This window comes from Lampris incognitus, chromosome 21 (assembly GCF_029633865.1).
Source record: "Lampris incognitus isolate fLamInc1 chromosome 21, fLamInc1.hap2, whole genome shotgun sequence".
NCBI classification, from domain to species: Eukaryota; Metazoa; Chordata; class Actinopteri; order Lampriformes; family Lampridae; genus Lampris; species Lampris incognitus.
The window spans coordinates 24,865,025-24,889,889 of NC_079231.1; the positions used below are offsets into that span (position 1 = coordinate 24,865,025).

Below are 24,865 nucleotides of genomic sequence, written 5' to 3' on the forward strand. Positions count from 1 at the left end.
GGCGCTTCACATGGATGTGCACCAAAATTGGACATCACAAATCAATCATGCCGCTCACTTAGCACATCTCCAGCCACTGCTTGAGATATACCGACACCTCAAGCATTTTCTTTTTTTTGGGGGGCGGGGGGGGGGGATTTTCCCCCTTTTTCTCCCCAACTGAATTTGGCCAATTACCCCACTCTTCCCAGCTGTCCCGGTCTCTGCTCCACCCCCTTTGCTGATCCGGGGAGGGCTGCCGACTACTACATGCCTCCTCCCATACATGTGGAGTCACAAACTGCTTCTTTTCACCTGACAGTGAGGAGTTTCACCAGGGGGACGTAGCGCATGGGAAGATCACATGATTCCTCCCAGTCTCCCTCCCCCCGAACAGGCGCCTGACCGACCACAGGAGGCGCTAGTGCAGCGACCAGGACACATAAGCACAGGGATTCAAACCGGTGAAGTAATGCTTGCCGTGTTGGTAGGCAACAGAAGAGACAGCTAGGCTACCCGGATGCCCTTCAAGCATTTTCTAATGTTTAAACAGAACACAAAGCACCAACATTACCCAGCCAAATACACGTTAACACTAATATATCAGAACCTGGAAAAAGCCATGTATATGAATAATAATGATAATAATAAACTTTATTTGTATAGCACCTTTCATACATAAAATGCAGCTCAAAGTGCTTTACATAAAAAACAGGGGAACAATAAAACAACAACAATATACAAGTTAAAAGTAATAAAACTCAGACCTAGGCGAAAAACATAAAACAAGGCAAGAAATAAAACCACAGTACAAGATAAAAAATAAGAATAAAAAGAAATATAAAGTGGAATTAATTAAAAGCAAGAGCATAAAAAATGGGTCTTGAGCTGATTCTTAAAACTGTCTATGGACGCTGCTTCTTGTTGGTGGAGTCTATTCCAAGCCGTCGGTGCATAAAAACAAAATGCTGCTTCGCAATACTTTTTGTAGTTCATTCTAGGGACAGTGAGCCAGCCAGCACCAGAAGATCTGAGAGAGCGGCTCGGAGCATCACCAGATAAGCAGTCAAGACAGGTATGAAGGTGCTAAACCATGTAGAGCTTTAAACACGGAGTAAAATAATTTTAAAATCAATCCTCAATGCTACAGGAAGCCAGTGTAAAGATGCTCGAACTGGGGTCATGTGACCTCTCATCCTGGTTTCAGTTACGACCCTTGCTGCCGCGTTCTGTACTAGTTGCAGCCTATTGATCCTTTTGGTTTTTTCTTCTTTTTTTTGGGTAAACCAGTAAGAAGTGAATGGTGAAATTAAGAAACCAGCAGCAAGTTCTCAGGTCTCTCGAGTAGGAGCGAACCGTGAGATGAAGTGCCAAAGCTTGCCAAAACACAATTTACAGCAAAGAATAATTTACAAAACATCAGTGATCACAGAGTTCACCACCTCGAGTCACTACAATAAAGGGGGTTAAATCACCGTACAGTCCAAGTTCTGGATTTATCTGACTACCTAGACATGGGTAGAGCAGTAGCCAACCCAGGACATTTCTAATGTGCAAACCAAATGGAACCTACCAACACACTGTTCGTTAGGTAACAGCAGGGACACAGGCCAAATCAACCTGTTCTTAATGTATTAACGTTTGCAAGCCAAAATGGGTTGCCACTCACAGAACTCAACAGTGGCAAATGTCTTACAGACCATTGCCAAGCAAATGCTCAATATGCATTTAAATATCTGCTAGCAGAGCAAACTGTTTCAGGCATGAGCAGATAAATATTAGAAGGGCAACAGGAAGTGAATACACACACTGAATGGTGGCAGTCCACTCCCGTAAATACAATAGGTGTACCCCAAAGAGAACTAAATACAATAGGTGTACCCCAAAGAGACATGTTGCCAATGGCAAAAGCCTGGCATTGAAATCTAAAAGGATGTATTTGAAAACTTGCTCGTTTACTTAAAAATCAAAACGCAGGGCGACCGGGTAGCGTAGTAGTCTGTTCCATTGCCTACCAACACAGGGTTCACACACGTAACACGGTTCGAATCCCAGCGTTACCTCCGGCTTGGTTGGGCGTCCCTACAGACACAATTGGCTGTGTCTGCGGGTGGGAAGCCGGATGTGGGTGTGCGTCCCGGTCGCTGCACTAGCGCCTCCTCTGGTCGGTCAGGGCACCTGTTCGGGAGGGAGGGGGAGTATCATGATCCTCTCACGCGCTACGTCACCCTGGTGAAACTCCTCACTGTCAGGTGAAAAGAAGTGGCTCGTGACTCCACACGTATGGGAGGAGGCATGTGGTAGTCTGCAGCCCTCCCCGGATCAGCAGAGGGGGTGCAGCAGCGACCAGGACGTCTCGGAAGAGTGGGCTAACTGGCTGGGTACAATTGGGAGAAAAAGGGCGGGGGGGGGGGGGAACGAAATGCTTTCAAACTCCAACTGATATATCATTGAGCCATGCTGTACTAAATTAGCTCTGGCATTATTTGGAGCACATTCAACTCAACTGGCCGTTTTGCAAAATAATCAGACCTTTATATCATCTTCCGAGCAGCTTTGATCTGAATTTTCATTGTCTATTGAACAATTATTTGTTACCTATGTCAGAAGAAATCTTTCCTGTCAACTTCTTCCTCTGTCCACAGGTCAAACCCTTCCTCCCTCACTAAACCACACCTTGGCTGTCGTTCTCTGTACTGCAGAACAGTGTTGGTGATAGACGGACATTATGGAAAGTAAAAAAAAACTAGACAAACTGCAGAAATCCAGGTTCATTACTATTAGCCACGACATAAAGGGTTTATTTATCCATTGCTACTTGCTCAAGGCTATTCTGCAGAAATGGCCATGTGCTGCAACCTGATTTGAGCAGTCACTTTGGTCCACCATTACATTCATGATGCTCCCGATAAGAGCCTGTCCATTTGTCCTTTGCTGTGGCATCACCACATCAACATGGTCAGTATTTTAAAAAAGTAATTCTTAAACCCCAGATATTTATGGATTTTAAGTTTCGATCATGTGAGCAAATGTCTCGTTGTAGGACAATTCTTTATTGTAAAGTCCCTTATTCAGATTAACATCAACAAGACATAACGCACTAAAGCCTTCCCGACTGTGCCACAGAGTCGGCATCAACTCTAAATATGCTTCCTCAATTTGAGTTATGCAATAATGTGGAATTACATTTTATAGCCAAGGTCATCGCTTCTGCCCCTTTTTCAAGCTGCTGCTTGCTTGGAAGTCAGGTCTGAAACAAGTGAAGGGTCTGCTACACAGCAGGTCTCAGCTACTGCTTTCAATCCTCAGCCCCTCAATACAGTTTGGATGGCAGAAAGCATAAAAAGCCGAACGAAACACGAAGGTTGAAATTTCCCTTTCTGCCCTACAGACCAATTCTTTTCTCCACTAGAACCTTCCCCTGCTTGGAGAGGAGGGGAAAAAATCAGTAGCCCTTAACAGATATGGCAAAAACAACATTATCATGAAAATTACTATTTCCTCACCAATTCACACATGACACAGAGGCTGAAAACAGCCAAGATAAATGGCACAAACCATGGTAATATGTCCAAACACCTGCCTCCATTGGGGAAATTACAAAAATTAAGACCAAGGTGAAGCCAAAACCCACACCAGTCTAATCTGTTCCCAGTTTAGATGTAGGCTACACCTTTCTGCTAAAATAACTGACCATGCACTGCTGGGATTAAAAGATGGCTGTAGAGCATCAAGTCATATGCAGCTCTAATTCGATGGCAAATCTGAGCTGATTCACCATCATGAGAAGTCAACAAATCCAACGGAGAAGAATTAAGCAACGACTTCATTCTGCACTGAGACGAGCCAATTCTGCCAGGGTTTACAGAATGTACTTGATTTCATCCCCTAAAAGTGACCTTATATGATAAATGATGTGACTAGTTATGCATTTAAGTTTCCTTTATTAACGACATATCTTTGAAAAGTTAACTGGAAACCCAAACAGATCTCGAAGAGTTATTCTATTGCTAACATCGCCAGAAATGAATCCTCTTATTTTGCAAAAACTGCAATCAGTAGAGGCAGTAAATCTCCTATCAGGCAGCTGATGGTCAGCACCTGGGGGACCAGAAGCTCAAAGCAAGAGTCAAGCAGTAGAGGCAGTAAATCTTCTACCAGGCAGCTGATGGTCAGCACCTGGGGGACCAGAAGCTCAACACAAGAGTCAAGCAGTAGAGGCAGTAAATCTTCTACCAGGCAGCTGATGGTCAGCACCTGGGGGACCAGAAGCTCAAAGCAAGAGTCAAGCAGTAGAGACAGTAAATCTTCTACCAGGCAGCTGAGGTCAGCACCTGGGGGGCCAGAAGCTCAAAGCAAGAGTCAAGCAGTAGAGACAGTAAATCTTCTACCAGGCAGCTGAGGTCAGCACCTGGGGGACCAGAAGCTCAAAGCAAGAGTCAAGCAGTAGAGGCAGTAAATCTTCTACCAGGCAGCTGATGGTCAACACCTGGGGGACCAGAAGCTCAACACAAGAGCCAATAGCAGCAGAAAGATAAGCTGCTTGGCATTGGCAGAGAAGATCTTGCAAAGGTTTTGTGGGCGCAACCCACATACTCAGCTCTGCTGCTCATCCTATGCATGTTCCTTACACATGTGGCGCCATTTAAATGGGAAATACAGGCTTTCCAACGGGATCAGATTTACCGCTGTAATGACCCACTGTTCCCTCTCACGGGTGATAACACCGGTTCTAAACCAGCCGTGGTGGAACTCCGCCATGTTTACTTGGCTCCCCGCATAACGGGCACATAACCCGACCGCCCCCCGTCTCCCTCCCCGCTCCCGCGGCTGCTCTGCTTGCTATCCCATAATGCCCCGTGTCCTTAAAGGTGTATTCCCCTAATACTGAACATCACGTCTGCTGCCAAGAAGCGCTGTTACAACAAAGAAATCCTCCACCCAACACCAGCTTCCTTACCGTTTGTGCTAAGCATATAGCGACGTTCCGCAAATGGCGTCACGGCGGGAAGCACGCGCACCGAACAAAACTGACAGGCCTGTCCGCTGACACCGCGAGCCTCGCCGCGAGCTAAATGACACCGCGAGCGGTGTCAGCGGCAAGGACAACCACCGACGCGGGAGTTGGCAGTTCTTCTTCGGCTAACGCAGACCCTCTTTTAGTCGAGTCGACACAAAACCGATTTTTCACAAACTTTAACATTTGCGCTTTCCTCAGGCGACACGTAAACAATTCAACAGAAACGGCCAACTTCCGGTCAACTTTTAGGAGTAGCAAAAAGCTAACGGGACTTCGAGGCCTGCCGTTAACTCCGCCATGCCGGCTAGCTAGCTAGCCCCGCGCGTCAGCGGGCAACTCCTCCTCCACACGGGGACGGTGTTGCGGGGAGACCGCCCACACCGACGCGGCTCTCGGCGGGATGCGTTGCCCCGGCCCCGGTGAGCGCTAGCTTACCTGGCGCGGTGAACACGGGGCGACGACGCGTCTGTTGTTCTACTTTCACGGGCGGAAGTTCACACACGGCAACTTGCAGTGGCGGGAACTCGGCTACGGCGTTCTCTCTCTCTCTCTCTCGCGCGCGCTCTCTCTCACACCCGCAGCCAATTAGGCGGACGAGCGGAGGCGTCCGTCCATTGGTCCCAACAAGGGTTTGCTCGGTTCAATTTTCCACTGGTGTTCACAAAAAAACAAAAGCAAAAACAAACAAGCAAACCTGACCATGCCTACACTCATGCGCGAGAGAATACTGACGTCATCGCAAGACTTGCATGGGCAGCTCAAACTGAGCATGTCTGCACTCAGACGAGTGAATGAAAATGGCTTCTGTGTAACATCCGTTACGGGGTTGTCGAATTCCCGTTGTTGCACAGGAATTCCCGTTGTTGCACAGGAATTGGACATTCCACTTATATTGTAGCCTACATCTGCATCTGAGGACACGCCCCCCCCCATTGACGTTGTCGTTGCAATTCGCGTCTTAAGCTATGACGTAGGCACGTCCCTGTTGCGTAGGCGCGCGCGCGCGAATTTGCTTCCGGCTCCATCGACTTGTTGACAATATGCCTCACTGCTGTGTCCCCCTTTGTTTAAATCGATCAGAGAGTGAAACCGAGACCAAACTGTCTTTCTATCGCTTTCCTCCGAAAGACAAAGATAAGAAGAGGTGGCTGCAGTTAATACGGTAAGTTGCTATTGAAGAAATGCATTGAAAATCGAAGTTTGGCGCCGACTTTTGTGCTAAGTGCAGACTAGCTACCCTGCACTGCAGACTAGCTACTACCGGTAGCTACCCTCTTGTTTCCGAAATCCACGTTACATACTAGACAGGTATTTAGATTTTTAGCTAATTCAACAAGCGAGGATCAATATATGTGCTTTTCCATATGTTTTTCTGCTCAATAAGGCTTTAATCAGAGTGTAGTGGAGGGTAAACAAGCATCGGTTAGCCACTTATGTTGTTACTACTACAACCCTGTCTGTGAAGACATACAGTTACTGTAAGCAAGCATTATGTCAGCTACACACTCGGAAAACTGCATTATTCTATGCATTGTTAGCCCATGATTATCTAAAACGAGATGATGCATCTCAAGGGGATTATCATTAAAGAGACTTGGAGTAAATGCATGAATAAGCAGGGGTACATAACGTTAGATAGTCCAGGTGAATGTGCTGTTTCTGCCTGTTTTGTTACAGTAGTTTCACTTCTGACTTTTCCCATATAAATCAAACAATGAAACTCCATATCTACAAAAAATAATGTTTCTGTAGGGAGACTGACATCTAATTCTAAAGCCTTACTATGTAACCTTTCCTTTATGAAAAGGCTATGAAAAGGCTATAATATTCCCCCCCCCCCAAAAAAAAACTGTCTTGTATAGTATGTGAATACAATATAACTTGCCCAATCTGTATGGTAGACTGTTTGTATAATATCATTATACAATCTTTACAGTAGAGTATGTTAACACAATAGAAATTGTGTTTTAAATAATTGATGGTTAAAGTGGCATTCTTTAACTTTTTTTGATAAAAAAATAAAGTTGATTTTGGTCACAATTTACCACTATCTTTCACTGAAGGAGGTAACAGAGGACTGATTTAGCCTATTTCCCATTCACAAATCCTTCACCATCTGTTACAATGCCCATGTTTGTGACTGTGTCTAACCAGACACAGACACAAAAATGGGCATTGTAGCAGATGCTGAAGATTTCATGAATGGGAAATAGGCTGAATTAGTACAGTGTTACCTCCTTCAGTGAAAGATAGTGGTTAATCTTGACCAAAATCAACTTTATTTTTTATCGAAAAAAGTTAAAGAATGCTACTTTAATTGTTCAAATCCAGGGCAGACGATAAGTTACAATGCAGCTTCAAGTTTTCATTGCCAATCATTTCTAAATCTCTCATTCTTTTTTTTTTTTACAGGCGTGATGGCTTTACACCAAGCCCCTGCTCAAGGGTGTGCAGTTGGCATTTTCCAAATGGCAAAGCTGCTGGCCCATCACGTTTTGCTTGGAACGAGGGGAAGACTTTCCCAGGCCACCTCAGCCTTCCACACAAGAAGAGAAAAACAGTACCACTCCCTCCCAGTGGTGAAGAAGGGACAAATGAACTTGAATTACAAAATTCTGACATTGCAACCGCAGAGCCCCCTAGTACTTCAGACAACCCAACCGCAGAGACCCCTAGTACTTCAGACAACCCAACCGCAGACACCCCTAGTACTTCAGACAACCCAACCGCAGACACCCCTAGTACTTCGGACAACCCAACCGCAGACACCCCTAATACTTCAGACAACCCAACCGCAGACACCCCTGGTACTTCAGACAACCCAACCGCAGACACCCCTAGTACTTCAGACAACCCAACCGCAGACACCCCTCGTACTTCAGACAACCCTTTTAACAGTGTTGCGCTGCTAGAGATAGAGGTTGACATGTTGAGAAGAGAGAATGAAAAATTGAAAAGAGAATTGGAGAAACAAAAACAGACCTTTTCCTTCAGCCAAATATCTTCCAATCGTGTCAAAGTAAAATATTTCACTGGCTTACCAGATGTTGCTACCGTCCTGGTTTTGGAAGCACTCTTATCTAAGTTTGAGCTACAATATCATTCGAATTGGACAGTCCAGTCTATGCCACTAGTCGATCAGTTGCTACTGACTTTGATGAAGCTCAAACTTAATTCTGGTCATGAAGACCTTGCAACCAGGTTTAATTGCAGTACAGCCACAGTTACCAACATTTGTATCACCATTGTCAGTGCCCTGTATGACATTTTATATGTTGGTATGCTTGAGAACAACATCCCCTCCATAGAGAAGAACCAGGCATCGTTGCCAGAGTGTTTCCGTCCGTTTCCTAACTGTAGGATTGTGCTCGATTGCACAGAGTTAGCAGTCTCCAGGACAGAGAGGCTTGACAAACAGAATCATTTATGGAGCCAGTACAAAAAACGGACCACACAACACACAAAGCCTTAATAGGTGTGGCTCCTAATGGAGTGATAACATTTGTCAGTGACTTTTATGGTGGAAGTGCCTCAGACAAGGCTATTACATTAGATTCTGGAGTTCTCAATCATCTATGCCCAGGAGACATGGTGATGGCAGATAAAGGCTTCACAATCCGGGACATCTTGCCAGAAGGGGTTTCACTCAACATCCCGTCTTTCCTTGTTAATGGACAGTTCACACAAGAAGAAGTTAAGAAAAACAAACTCATATCCAGTGCTAGGATCCATGTGGAGCGCTCCATTCAGAGGTTGAAATTGTTCAACATTTTGGACAATATCCCATATCAGTTCACTAAAAACATAAACAAAATACTGAAAGTGTGCGTGTGTCTTACCAACCTACAAACACCAATTCTTCGGGAAATAGCATGAAATGACTTGAATAAATGTAAGCAGAATCAGATTCATGTATTTATACTTTTAATAAAGTAATACTGAATTAAGAACACTGCTTGATTTTTTTTAATCAAAACACATTTGTAAAAAAATGCATAGTGCAAAAACTAATGTCACTGTAAAAAGTATAAAGTGCAAAACATCAACATTGGTAACAAAATGCATAGTGCAAAAACTACTGTCAACGTGAAGAAGAGGATCACCATATGATGAATACAACATTTAGATATGCAAATTTGCATATTTAAATGAATGATGTACCGTGCATGTTCACATCATGTATACTTTACATTACTTAACCACTTATCCAACCCATATGGTTGGACAGAGTCCTTCAGGGCTCTAACTAAGTGTCTTGTGTTTTATGTTATTATGTTATGCTCTCCTCGAACCATCACCTTAACGTGGTGGAGAGGTTTGAGTGACCCCATGAATCCCGAGAGCTATGTTGTCTGTAGCCTTGCGCTACTGTAGGGTCACACATGGCAAACTGGTCTAGGAGGGAACAGACTAAGAATGGTTCAAGAGCTGTGAGGAGTTGTGCCCCACAGTCCTTAAATACGCACAAAGGTTTAAATTTGATTAATTTGATTAATTAAATTTAATTAAAACCCTTGGCAAACTCGTCTGAGGATGACTAAATGAATGCTGGGGTTCATGTGGTTAAGACCATTCTTCTAATATTACATGTTTCCAAACATTTTGGACAAAATAGAACATTTTACATCAAGGTGCCCAGAGATTTCCTGGTGCCCAGCTGACCTGTATCCAACGTGGCCTATAACGTTAATAAGAAACAGATCGTAGCACACATGGTAGCCCTAAAATGGCTGTGATCTTACATGTAAGTCTATATTTCATTAATTCCTAATATGTATTTTAAATTCATTAAACCTTTACAGCGTTACAGTATGTACGATCATAGCCATTCTGGAGCTAGACACATGAAAAGCTAGCCTTGGATCCAAGAACGTCAGAGTTATTTTAACAAGTCAAACGTCGGAAAACAATTATCTACCGACAAAATAAAGCACTGGCAGTCTTTATCCAAGGCTTATGAATCGCCAGTAAACGTGGGATATAACATCAGAAGCCAGAATACCCAACATTACCAAGCTAACGCTAGCTAACCCTGTTAGCTAACTCACCTCAACCTGATAAACTTTCTGTTTCATGGAAGCCTGTACCTTGCCTTTTATAATGCCCCCTGAAACATTTACGTTCACAACTCTATCTGAATTGAAAGCATTGAGACCCTTTTTCACCCTGAGAGGTTCGTCTTTTAAAAAAGACGTTAATGTAAATATATTTACGGGTTCAGACATATTGTTTTGAGTGGAAAATAATGCAGTGAGATTCCCCAAAGCACCGGAAGTATAACCCCGCCCACACGTGACGTCGCGTCGTGACGTCGTGCTTAAGAGCCGAATATCAATGGAGTCTGCAAGCAAGCACCAGCGTTTCTATTTTGCAATAAAAAAAAGAAAAGAAAGTTGGCTCGTAAGCAACCAGTAGTATTGGTCGTAGTGCAGGCACAGGCTGTAGTCTACCTGCCCTGTAAAGCACACGGTTTCAGTATGGTGGTGGGGTCTGCAAGCTCCAACATTTCTGAATTTTTTAACACTATATTGCAGCCTACTTCTGCACCTGAGGACATGCCCTCCATTGACAGGTGAACATTCCTTGTTGTCGCAATATCACCGAAGTCTGCAAGCACTAACATTTCTATTTTGCAAAAGAAAAAAAAGTCCTGTAATCTTTAGTCAAACAATAGTATCATTGGTAGTGCAGGCAGAGGCTAGAGTCCATCTAACCTATACAACGCACCAGTGAGGTGTGGTGAGGTCAGTAGCTGGGTAGGCAGTGAGGCGTGGTGAGGTCAGTAGCTGGGTAGGCAGTGAGGCGTGGTGAGGTCAGTAGCTGGGTAGGCAGTGGGGTGTGGTGAGGTCAGTAGCTGGGTAGGCAGTGAGGCGTGGTGAGGTCAGTAGCTGGGTAGGCAGTGAGGCGTGGTGAGGTCAGTAGCTGGGTAGGCAGTGAGGTGTGGTGAGGTCAGTAGCTGGGTAGGCAGTGGGGTGTGGTGAGGTCAGTAGCTGGGTAGGCAGTGAGGTGTGGTGAGGTCAGTAGCTGGGTAGGCAGTGAGGCGTGGTGAGGTCAGTGGCTGGGTAGGCAGTGAGGCGTGGTGAGGTCAGTAGCTGGGTAGGCAGTGAGGTGTGATGAGGTCAGTAGCTGGGTAGGCAGTGAGGTGTGGTGAGGTCAGTAGCTGGGTAGGCAGTGAGGTGTGGTGAGGTCAGTAGCTGGGTAGGCAGTGGGGTGTGGTGAGGTCAGTAGCTGGGTAGGCAGTGGGGTGTGGTGAGGTCAGTAGCTGGGTAGGCAGTGAGGTGTGGTGAGGTCAGTAGCTGGGTAGGCAGTGAGGTGTGGTGAGGTCAGTAGCTGGGTAGGCAGTGAGGTGTGGTGAGGTCAGTGGCTGGGTAGGCAGTGAGGTGTGGTGAGGTCAGTGGCTGGGTAGGCAGTGAGGTGTGGTGAGGTCAGTGGCTGGGTAGGCAGTGAGGTGTGGTGAGGTCAGTAGCTGGGGAGATAGTGAGGTGTGGTGAGGTCAGTAGCTGGGTAGGCAGTGGGGTGTGGTGAGGTCAGTAGCTGGGTAGGCAGTGGGGTGTGGTGAGGTCAGTAGCTGGGTAGGCAGTGAGGTGTGGTGAGGTCAGTAGCTGGGTAGGCAGTGGGGTGTGGTGAGGTCAGTAGCTGGGTAGGCAGTGAGGTGTGGTGAGGTCAGTAGCTGGGTAGGCAGTGGGGTGTGGTGAGGTCAGTAGCTGGGTAGGCAGTGGGCATTCACAAATCCAAATGACATCCTTTTGTGCTCTCTAATGTTTTATAACAATCTAATCCTTCATTCTTCCAACTGCCACAGAATTCTAGAATATTGCGCCCCCTGGCTGAACTACATTTCAAATGAAAACCTAAACAAAAATATTATCAAAGTATTTAAGAAGTATTTTTTCTTTATTTTATGTTGTTTTATAGCTGTGAGATAACTAAGTAACACCGCTGCCTTTCCTCCGAGCTCCCAGACCAGTGTGGATTTCACTGTGGTCACTACAAACAGCAGTTATGAGATACTATTTGTAAATATTGTTGAAACATTACCTGAAAAGAACACAAACACAACACAAAGACACAACATTTGTGGTAAAAATATGTAATTTAACATATGTAAAATCTAAAAATATATATTTAAATGATGTACCATTTCATTAATTCATGTCCAGTGTTGTGGTGTGTAATAACATGACTGGTAGCAGAACTGAGAGTGAATTCGTGCAAATAAAGTGGGTGCTGAGGTGACACAACAATGAGATCATGTGTATTGAGGTCACCTACAGATCAATTAAAAACACTCATTTTTAAGCAATACATGTGAAAATAGCAGTTAGTCACTTAGGGCAGCCGTTACCCAACACGATTTAGAAGCAAACTTATAAAATACAGAGTGTCATCAGCATATTAGGAGTCAAATGGTGAGAAGGTAAACACATAATAGCATGTATCCCATCATTAATGCTTCTCCTGTGCTGTTAGATCCCAGCCCCATTCAACTACATCATATAACATTTATTTAGCAGGGGCAGTGCACATTAATCAACAATTTCAATGTAAATGTACTGGTGTTAGCTAATGAGCTAATTTTCACCCATAATCCCTGGGCAGGCTATTACAAATTAGTGACCTAATGTCATCAATACAATGCTTCAACACGTACTACAATACAATACAATACAATACAACACAACACAATACAATACAATACAATACGATACAATACAATACAATACAATACAATACAATACAGAAGCAACAGGGATATATAATATATACATGAGGGGTACTAAATTGTCCTTAAGTGTGAATGTGTGTGTGTGTTTGTGTGTGTGTGTGTGTGTGGGCCCTGGGATGGTCTGGCGGCCTGTCCAGGGTGTCTCCCGCCTGCCACCCAATCACTACTGGGATAGGCTCCAGCATCCTGAGAGCCGGATAAGTGGCTTGGTTAATGGATTGATGGATGGATGGATGAAGAGGCGGGAGCCTGTGATGGCTCATTATCAAAGGCCATGGAGCCCCCTCACAGCTTAGGGATTTGATTCTTGGGCTCCCCGACCCCAAAGCTGATTTGACAGCTGCCCTAAATCAGCTGCAGGTGGTGCAATGGCTCATTCGCCAAATTGGTGTGATTATAACCAACTATGAGCTTCCTGCTTAAAGACCCCATTATGGGAAGAGTTTAAAAAGCTTGTCACTGGGAGTCAATGGCAACAGGACAAGAGCTAGATGCATTATGCGAGGGGGTTGAAAATGTTGTCCCAGAAAAATAGATTGCTGGTTTTGTAAACGGTCTCCTGCCCGAGATTAAAATGGAAGCACCCAAAATCCCGCAAGCTAAACGCTTTCTGACACTGCAGTTGTTGCCACACACCGCCACAGTAGTCAAGTTGAGAAATCAGCCCTATCACAAGCTCTGCTGATGTCCTTACAAAGGCAAGCGCTAACACTTGACACTGAGAGAAGAGACATGAGTAGAATGAATGAATGAAACCGTTATTGCCTCTAGGGGAATTTGCTTTGTACAAAGAGCATAAGAGAACAAAAGAATATCAGAAAACACCGGCGACGATACATGACAGCACATATCGAAAGGACATCAGGTGCATGAAGTGCCAGATTCAGAGCGTGTGATCAGAGCTTGTCAAGCAGCTGAATGCTACGTGGGAGAGGATGTGGAGCCTCTTTTAGTCCGCATCCTGGGCATGCTACACCTTCACCCTGAAGGTCAAAGTGCATATTCACACCATAGAGGGTGCAGTGGATCTGCTATGATCTTGTGAGCTACATTCATGGTATAGTGGTCTGTCATGTATGCAATGCAGTTATCTTGCCACCCAGTTTAACAACTCTGCCCAGTTTGTTCTTGTTTTGGACTGACAATGTTCCCCTCCAACGCTGAATATTTTGTATTCAGCGTTGGGTCAATATGCTCTGGATGAAGGTCTTCTCAAACAGTGTCAGCGTAGTTCTGTCCACATTAAAACTTCTATGTTCCTATGAAAAGTAGAGACGTTGTTGAGCCTTTGCTAGCCTAGCATTGGTGTTAGCATCCCATGTTAGTTTGCTATCAATAAGGTACTTGTACTCTTGTACACTTTCAGTGGTCACATTGTTCATCATTACAGGGGACAGAGTGGAGTTTCTTCTGAAGTCAATGATCATTTCTTTACTTTTCTTTGGGTTTACAATCAATCAGTTATCTGAACACCAGTTGTAGAAGTGGTTAATCTCAGCTCTGTAACGCCTCTATAACTCATCTGTGTGTGTGTGTGTGTGTGTGTGTGTGTGTGTGTGTGTGTGTGTGTGTGTGTGTGTGTGTGTGTGTGGCTGCCCACAGGATGTTCTGATGCGTCTAGTGCAGCAGTGTGTAGTTGGAGGGAAGGTGCATGTGTTCTTCCAACCTGCTTGCGTCCCTCCTGCCCTTAGCTTGCTGCCGCTGGCTAGCCTTTGTGGCGAATAGGGAAGCATCCTAGCGTGTAAGCCTTCCCTTGCCAGTACATAGCCTCTCCTTCACCAAGACTCCTGCCAGGCCTCCCTGTGGCCACACATGGTAACTGGGGTCTTGCGGCCGCAGGCTAACTTAGCAGGGGATCTTGGAGCAGCAGTGGGCCCTAGAGATTTGGTGTGCAGGCCCACCTGTTGGACATGCCCTGGCACCTATCAACCACTGCCCCGCTGCCTTGTGGGTGAGTCTGGGAAGACATAAGGCTAAGGGAGCTCACCCCAACAGAAAAGCAAGCTGTGGTGGCATGCTTTGAGGAGGTTTCCATAAAACTGGATTTCCGGCAGCCTCCTGCAGATGTGAGGAGGTGCCGGTTGTCTTGGGGTCCCCCTTGCCATCAGAACCATCTCCTCTACAATCACGTCAGTGGCATTAGGAGAAATGCAACCTCCATGCCACTTTAAAAACCATCTCTGTGCGGGTATCTTCTTCTCCTATCTGAGTCCCTGACCTCACAAAGTCTGGCGGCGATGGAGTATCCAGTGATGGGAGCAGGTCTGAATGAGCTGGGAGCTCTTAGCTGGAACTCTGCACGCCAGCGGCACAGGGCAACGGTCGTTAGCAGCTGGGATTAAGTGGCAGCTGTTTCCAGTAGACCCCTGTGTGTCTGAGCAGCCCTATTTAGAGACCACACTGCTCACCCCATTTGGAGAACGGCCTAGAAAAGGTGGGCCAAACATTTCCCACTCAACACTGTGCCTGGGCAGGAAACCGCACCTGCTGGGCCATTCCACTACGCAGTTGAAAAACACATACTATACCATTAAGAAGAGAATTCATCCTCAGTTAAAAGCCCTATCAGAGCCACATCATCTGCACATTTTATCATTGTACAATATGTTGATGACTAGCACAGTGTATGATGGTGTATGATGTGAACAGCAAAGGTGAGAGGACACCACCTTGTGGTACCCCAGTCTGAGTACTGCTGACAGATGACTGTCCTCCATGGAGGTGGACATACTGTTTGCCTCTCAGTAAGGAAGTTGTATATCCATCTTATGAGGCTATGATTTCTGTTCTAATTCGACCTGTGTGTGTGTGTGTGTGTGTGTGTGTGTGTGTGTGTGTGTGTGTGTGTGTGAGAGATCCTGTACAGAGTGATCTATCATGTCAGCAGGTGTCTGTGGGCAGAAGAGTGAGTGTTCCTCCAGGACACAGGAGGCGTCTCTACCTCCTCTATCTAACACAGGCATGCTGAGGAGTCACGTGACCAAAACCCAAACCCAACATGGAGAGGTTCAGTGAATGTGGAGGTGAAGGTGTGGAGGTGTGTCAGTATGTTAGAGGAGACTCTGTAGAAGGACAGAGTTCCAGCAGACCAGTCCAGATACACTCCTACTCTGTCAGAGGAGGAGGGGGACATACGTATCTCTATTCTTCTATCATTATGAGAGACATTGTATATATATCTATCACAGTACAGACTCCAGGACTTTTCATTTCGTCCTAGAAGAGAGTCATTATCTCCTCCTCTCCTTCTGATTCCTCTGTAAGTCACTCCTATATAAACCTCTCCTTCCCACTTTACCTCCATGTAACAGCGGTCAGTCAGACTCTCTCTACAGAGAACCTGTCTCCAGGAGTCAAATCTGTCTGGATGATCAGGATACGACTGCTCCTCTTTCACCACTGTCCCCTTTCTGTTGTCCTCAGACAGAAGGAGCTCTCTGTGTGCTGTGTTTGGGTCCAGTGTGAGTTCACAGGCATCTGATGGAGATAACAAGCCACATTACAGCAACAATTGTTGATCTAATGTTCCTCCTTTGTTTAGTTTCTGTTGACTTAGTCACAGAATATGCTCAGAATATGTTCATAAATGTGTAAGTTTCCTCGTATAGTTTTATGAATGATATGAATTATAATTATATGAAGGTATGAATTATGCTGCCACTGTATTTATCACGTGTTGTGAGGTATGACGTTTCTATCACTCTTGTGTGTATTATGATGAATACCAGTTATTGATAAACTGGAGGCACCTTCACGTGACCTTATTTACCATGAATTAAAATAACTGCTCCTTGTTCAGTCCACCTCTGAGATTATGGACTGTATTAAAATAGTCTGAATATTAGTCCAAATATTAGTCTGAATACAGTCTTAATAATAGTCTTCATGTAGTCTTAATAGACTTTAACAGCAGGGCTCTGGTGAATCAGAATCAACTCAAAAGTCTCTCGTCATTCTCAGGGGAAAAAAAAAAATCTGAAATGCGTCCTGTCCCTGAAAAGACACTCTTGTCAAATCCTCTATAACACAAGGTCGGCCCATTAACACTGGGACTCTACAGTATTTTGCCCCTTTAAATCTTCTTTTTCAGTAATTAAATGAATATTACACAGGGGACAATCACAGGAAGTCTTTCCAGTAGTCTGTTAATCATTCTAAACATTTTATCTCACTTCAATATTGTTTGAAAACATGATTTTCTCAAGTCTTTTGTTAATCTTTCTTGATATTTCCATATTAGAGGACAGAGTCTGTTCAAATCAGACTATTTAATGTATAAAAATGAAGGTTTCTGCATAAAAGTGGAGCTGTGGAGGCTCCACACATCTTAGGTGTGGTCTCAGGTTTTCATACATTTCATACATTTCTGTCAGATGTGCAAAAAAGCTGATAAATCCACTTTTCATGTAGAAACCTCAGTATGAAGGAACCACAAAAACATTCGTTTTTTTTATCTATATGTTTTATTGGTGAAAAACAAGCAAATAAAAACACAATACTGGGTTTACAGGTCACCATTTTTCACATTTTCTTTTCCCCGCCCACCCACCCTTCCAACCCACCCAACCCCTGCACCTCAACAAAAACACACAATAAAAGAAAAAAATATATATATAAAAAAGGGGAAGACACCAATACCCACCGTCTCCCCCTAATAGCTAACATCAAAAACAACAACAACAACAGCAATAATAATAATAATAATAAATGAGTGAATTAAATAAGCAAAGATAATAAAACACTTGTACAACATAAAGAAGAGAGAGAAAAAAAAAAGGTATGGACAATTGGTAATACACCAAATCACATGTCAATCACGAGGCCACAGTCCAAGATGTATGTACCCGCACATTGTTATACCTGCACGTATGCTTACTAACGCAAACACAGAGGCCATACACTCCATACACTCAAGAGGAGGATGAGTGTATGGCACATATTGCTGTGTCCCACCAATCATCAGACAGAGTGATACCAAGTTCAGTCTCCCAGCCAGTCTTGATCTTACGCAGAGCAGGGGGAGTCGCTGCTGATACAATATTGTATATAAAAGAAATATGGCCTTTTGACAAGTCAGTAACTGCAAGAAGATGGTCAATGCACGAGGCCGGCGGAGCCTGCGGAAATGCTGGGGTGCTGGATTTGACAAAGTTGCGAATTTGGAAATACCTAAACAGATCAGAATGTTCCAAGTTTGAATGTGGAACGTAATTGTGCAAAGCTAGCAAACAGGCCATCAACATAAAGATCACCCAGGCAGGATTGGCCTTATCTGCACCAGACGGCAAATCTTGAATCAATCTTGGCTGGTTGAAAGAGTTGATTGTTGCAGATAGGTGTAGCTAGGGGTAGAGAATTTCAGCTGAACTGTTGCCTAATTTGTTGCCAGATTTTCAAAGTGGTAATTACCATGGGGTTAGAGGAGTGCTGTCTAGCCTTAAATGGAAGACTGCTACACACCAGTGCTTTTGGGGATGAAGAATGACAAGTTAGTTTCTAACTGAATCCAGTTATCATCAGTGTCTGAGATCCAGAGTGCAATTTTATGCATGTAAGCGACCCAGTAATATAATTGAAAATTTGATAGACTAAGTCCCCCCTCTAACTTCCCCCTCTGGAGCAGAGATTTATGAATTCTTGGGATCCCCCCCCATATAAAATGTGAAATTATTGACTCCAATTGGCGAAAGAATTGTTTAGGTAAAAAAAAATAGGTAGGCATTGAAATAAGTATATGTATCTGGGGAGCACGTTCATTTTAATGGACTGTACTCTACCTGCTGGGGAGAGGGGTAGGCTGTTACATCTCTGCAGATCAGTTTTCACCTTTGTTGTTAGAGCTGTAAGATTTCCCTCACATACTCACATAGAGAGTGGATGGAAGTAGTAATATTTATTCCTAAGTATTTAAGCCTGGTGCTAGATAATTTGAAGGGACTGCTCGACTGGGTTATTTCCTTGGCCAATTGATTAATAGGAAAGCATTCACTTTACCCAGAGAAGTTACTGAAGGATTGGAGAGTGGCTAAAATATGTGGAATGGAACTTATTGGAATGTAAACGTAAAGGAGTGGGTCCTCTGAGTACAAGGATACTTTGTGCTCAACACCACCTCTTTTGATACCTGAAAACAACTTCTTAGTTTTAAGAGCCATTGATAGCGGTTCAATAACAATGGCAAAAAGGAGGTGGGAAACCGGGCATCCTTGACATGTCCCGCGTGAGAGGGGAAAGAATTGGTATTGCTGATTGTTGGTGCATATGCAGGCCTGTGGGGAAGTATAGAGTACTGGTGTCACATTATATTCGAATATCGAATTTAATTACGAATTTGCATAAAAACACGAGATTCGAACGTAAATGGGGAAATTCGAATTAAGTAAGTAAGTAAATAAATAAATACATTGATTGTACTTTAAAATTATTAATTAATCAATGTAAAAAATGCCGAAAGTAGGCTACGGCAAGAATTCCAGCTCTAATTACCCATAAGTCCATTACCCATAAGTCCATGGAGCGGAAACGTAGGCCTAGGCTGCAGCCAGAAACGAGAAAATGGAGGAATTTGGTGCTGCCGACAACGAGCCCGATGATCAGCATACCAGAAAGATCGTCACTCCAGAGAATCTTAGGAGTGCGATTTGGAAACACTTTGGTTTTTGGACTGTAAATGGAATGACTGAAAACAAGGACAAGGTAATATGCAAACTATGGGAGCGTGAACTAGCATGCCATAGTTCCACGACCAACCTACGGTCTCACATGCAGCTCCATCATCCGGCCGAATACAAAGAACTGCAGGACCCTGCTGGTGCGTCTGCTGCTGCTAAACAACTGATGCTGACAACGTTTTTCTCACCTTCGGCTGCTCTGTCCTCTACACGAAAAGAGGCGATCACTTCACAACTCACCAAATTCATATGTAAAGACATGCGGCCAATAAGCATCGTGGAAGGTGGTGGCTTTAAAGATTTGCTCCGTGAAATTGAGCCACGTTACACTATCTCGAGCAGAACCACAATAACTAAAAACATTATGAAACTCTACGATACTACTTGTGAAAATGTACGCCAGATACTAAGCGATAAGGAAATTGCACTCACTACAGATGGGTGGACGTCTATAGCCACAGACTCTTATGTTACAGTTACAGCACACGTAATGTGGGAGGCGTGGGAACTGAACGATTTTGTCCTACAAACGAAAGACTTGAGAAGCAGCCACACTGCAGAAAATGTCGCAGAGTGCATTTCTGGCACACTGAGGGATTTTCACATTCCCCGTGAATCGGTGATCGCAGTCACAACAGACAATGCACATAACTATGTGCATGCAGCTGTGGAGAGGTACCTTGATACCGTTAACATACCTTGCATGGCACATACAATCAATCTAGCTGTACGTAAAGGGCTAGACGTCAGAGCCACAGACACGACACTTAGCAGGCTAAAGAAAGCAGCCGCACATTTGGGCAGGTCACCTACCCACAGCTACCTATTGGAGGATAAACAGCCTTTGCTGGGCTTGAAAACGGATAAATTAATTAACGATTGCATCACGCGATGGAATAGTACATATGAAATGATCTGCAGGGCATCGGAACAACAGGCAGCTGTTGCAGCTGTAATATTGGAGAAAAAATGGTCAAATCTCGAACTAACCACAACTGAATGGTCCGTGGTCGAACAGATGCGTGAAATACTTAGACCGTTCAAGATTGCGACTGAGGCTTTGTCAACTAACAAATATCCCACAGCTTCTGCTGCACTGCCTTTACAGCATGTACTACTACTGTGTCAACTTGGCTCACCCATTCCTAATGCGATGCCCAGCTTGAGAGAAATGACCGCAAAGATCGACAGAGATTTGAGGAAGCGTTATGACAAAAATAACGAAGCAACATTCATGTTATTGAATAAAGCAGCATACCTGTATCCCCGCTTTCACAGTTTAATGCATTTATCAGAGGAACAGAAGGACCAAGTGCACGCAAACATTAAAGAAGAAATGGCCGTGAGATTTGAAAGTGGGACAGATGAGCATTCGTTAAGCTCAGACACTCACGCAGGGAAAACGGCCCTGACGGCAATGGGCGATCTGTTTGGAGAAACATAGAAGGGAAGGGGCGAGACGAGAGACGACCGAGAAAATGTACTGCACCAAGAGATGTGGTCCTACCGAAGAGAGACAACGATGCCGGCAGACAGCAATCCTCTTCTATGGTGGAAGATGCTGGGTAGCGCAAAATATCCCCACCTGGCGCAGCTTGCAAGAAAGTAGCTGAGTGTTCCCGGGACAGCAGTGAGTTCTGAGCGAGTCTTTTCCACAGCTGGGAATATTGTTAACAAGAAGCGCTCCGCTCTAGCTGAGTGTTCCCGGGACAGCAGTGCGTTCTGAGTGAGTCTTTTCCACAGCTGGGAATATTGTTAACAAGAAGCGCTCCGCTCTAGCTGAGTGTTCCCGGGACAGCAGTGGGTTCTGAGCGAGTCTTTTCCACAGCTGGGAATATTGTTAACAAGAAGCGCTCCGCTCTAGCTGAGTGTTCCCGGGACAGCAGTGGGTTCTGAGCGAGTCTTTTCCACAGCTGGGATTATTGTTAACAAGAAGCGCTCCGCTCTTGCTGAGTGTTCCCGGGACATCAGTGCATTCTGAGCGAGTCTTTTCCACAGCTGGGAATATTGTTAACAAGAAGCGCTCCGCTCTAGCTGAGTGTTCCCGGGACATCAGTGCGTTCTGAGTGAGTCTTTTCCACAGCTGGGAATATTGTTAACAAGAAGCGCTCCGCTCTAGCTGAGTGTTCCCGGGACAGCAGTGGGTTCTGAGCGAGTCTTTTCCACAGCTGGGAATATTGTTAACAAGAAGCGCTCCGCTCTTGCTGAGTGTTCCCGGGACATCAGTGCATTCTGAGCGAGTCTTTTCCACAGCTGGGAATATTGTTAACAAGAAGCGCTCCGCTCTAGCTGAGTGTTCCCGGGACATCAGTGCGTTCTGAGTGAGTCTTTTCCACAGCTGGGAATATTGTTAACAAGAAGCGCTCCGCTCTTGACACTGAACACGTTAACCAGTTGATATTCCTGGCGAATCATTTGTAGCCTCCCAGTCCAGTTAGGTCTATGTGTAGGCTATGTATAATCGTATTTACAAAGGCCAGATAACCCACTATTTTTTATTTTATTATTACTATTATTATTTATTTGAGTTATTTAGTTTGGTGGGCTTGCCTAGGCTACTTATAGGCCACGTTCTGTTAGTAGCCTACGTTACATTGCCATGGCAGCGCTGAATGCAGCCCAATTACCGTGGGGATTATTGACATTATTATTACTTTTTTGAGAAGCATACTCTGTGGTAATTGTTTTTGAAAATATGGCAACATTTGACTTCATAATTTGCCTTAAACTTCACTAATTATTTCGACCGAAATATGTTGTCTGTCTGCTTGTCGCCTCTTGTGGATACAAATGGTAAAACGCATGATGAAAATAATTACTGGTCAATAAATTACGGGTTATTTTTAGTCTTGCCATTTTAAAGACCGTTTTTTACGTGGAAATTCGAATCCAAATTCGAATATGGGTACAATTCTGCCACGAATATCGAATATGTTTTTTAGGTAACACTTTAGTATGGGGAACATAAAAAAACTTAATTACTAGTGAATTAGTAATGATCAAGATGTCACTTTAGTATGGGGAACATATTCTGAGTAACAAAAACTTAATTTAGAGTAATTTAACACTATGAACACTTGTAGTTTTGTGTGTTGTTATGTAAGAACAGACCATATTCATTAAGTGTTAGTAAGGGAGAATAACTCTTCTTGTGGTACTACCACCTTATAAAGGCCATACTAAGCAAAGCATATTGAGACGGTACTACTAATAAGCAATACTTCTGAGGTTATAGAGGGAAAACTCATAGTTAATGGCTTACTGGTTGTATAATGAGGCCATGCAGAATAAGGCATTAATGAGTACGTAGTAATGACCAATTAAGAGCCAATATGTTGCTAATTTGCATGTTAATAAGCACCTAATTAATGGTGACTACATTCCCCGTACTAAAGTGTTACCGTTTTGGTCTTAAAGTGACAGCCCTAGTATACAGTAAGCGTATCCAGGATGTAAATTTCTCTCTGAACCCAAATTGCTTTAATGTGAGGAACAGATGGCTCCACTCAACTCGATCAAAAGCTTTTTCTGCATCAAGAAATATAACCACCTCAGGATAAGACAGGGGGGCTGGGGAGTGAATAATGTTAAGAAGTCTCTGTATGTTTGTGAAGGAATGACGGTTTTTAATAAATCTTGTTTGGTCAATGGACCTTATAAAGGGCAAAATAGTCTCGATTCTACCTGCAACGACTTTAGCAAGCAGCTTTTCATCAACATTAAGAAGCGAAATAGGTCGATAAGAAGAGCATACATTGGGATCTTTATCCTAAGTGAAATAGAGGCATGAGTAAGTGTTGGTGGTAGTGTGCCTTTTCGCAGAGTCCTCAAACATTACTAAAAGCAAAGGTGCTAAATGATTGGAAAACTTCTAATAAAATTCCACAGGATAGCCGTCCAGTCCCGGGGATTTCCCACTCTGCATTAACTTGATGGCATCCATTATTTTGTTAAGATTTAGCGGTGTCTCCAAGTTTTTGTGCTGTTCCGGCGTTAATTTAGGAATACTGAGCCCATTAAAGACATTTAACATGTCAGCATCATCAGGTGAGTCAGATTTGTACAGATCAAAATAATAGGCTCTGAAAATGTCACTAATTTCAGAGGGTTTAGATGTCAGTGAACCTGAGTTATTGGCTATTTTAGAAATTTGTTGTGAGGCCATCCTGCCCTTCAACTGATGTGCGAGAAGGCGCCCTGCCTTATCCCCATGTTCGTACAATGTTCCCCAAGCTTTAAGCAGCATCTTCTCTGCATCCTTTGTGGACAAAAGATTGAATTTAGTTTGGAGAGCAAGTCTCTCCTTAAACAGTTCAGGAGATAATGAAATGGAACATCGGTGGTCTAGATCAGCTATTGCCTCTGTAAGCTCGCGTTGTTGTCTCTTTTGTGCATGTTATTGTGAGCGGTATATGAAATGATCTCACCCCTAAGGAATACCTTAAAGTGATACTGACATCAAAATCTGAAAATTCCTATTGATAGGCTATGTTCCGAGTTGGAATGTGACCACAAGAAATTCAGTGGCCAAAACAGCGCGTCTGCGGCCACTCGAGAGAGATATGATTGACTGTAGATGGTGTCCAATGAAAAACTGTGCCGGTGGATACGTAGAAACCAGTCAATTTGCCTATAGGTTTTGTTCGTGGCGAGATGTTATAAAAACACGGAAAAGCCATTCTTTCACCCCCTCCTGCTAGCTACTTGGCTCGAGTTTGTGCTATTTTGCTGAGACTTTGTTATCGATCTTGCTATGACGTATTGTTATCTATCTATCTATCTAAACATCTATCATCTATCTATCCAAGTTATTTGTATCATCGAACATATTCTTCGCCAAGTTGTATTGCACTGCCGTGCCGCATCATGCCGTGGTCGCATGCGAAATGCATGGAAAGACAGTAGCCAATAGCTTTAAATTCATAAAACCACACCTATTTTCGGTTATGATTCAAACTCCCAATGTTAAAAAATGTGTTCAGAAAGGGCATACCAGTCTCTCTTTAAGGGTTCCCCATTGTGGAGATGGACTGGTATCATCAGTTTTGTTAGTCTCCACAAAGAGGTCAATAGATTGGGGGACAAGACTACAAAATTTAGCGTCAGACAGATACATGGAATCCAATCTCCAGAAGCGACTCTCTCTATGACGGTTTCAAGGCTTAAGTCAAGTATCACAGGGGAGTGGTCAGAATTAACTATAGAGGAGTATTCAACTGAGGTTACAGTAGGAAGAAGTTTCTTATCTATAAAGAAATAATCTATACGGGAGTAAGAATTATGGACATGTGAATAAAAAGAATAGTGCCTGTCAGTTGGATGAGAGAATCTCCATGGGTCGACACAGCCGCATGGATCCATAAAGATAGCCAGCACTTGCAACATCTTGGAAGGTGTAACTGTTCTCGAGCTAGATCTGTCTAGACTGGGATCCATCACACAATTAATGTCTCCTCCAAATATTAGCTT

General features: G+C 44.0%; 1 protein-coding gene across 1 annotated transcript in view; it reads right to left on the reverse strand.

Annotated features, from left to right (window-relative positions):
- Positions 1-15,675: 15,675 nt before the first annotated feature.
- LOC130131690 (protein NLRC3-like) overlaps positions 15,676-24,865 on the reverse strand; it is a 35,665-nt gene continuing 26,475 nt past the window's right edge. The window contains exon 7 of the mRNA XM_056301473.1: positions 15,676-16,202. Within this exon, the coding sequence (XP_056157448.1) occupies positions 15,676-16,202 (527 nt within the window). The remainder of the gene's footprint in view (positions 16,203-24,865) is intronic.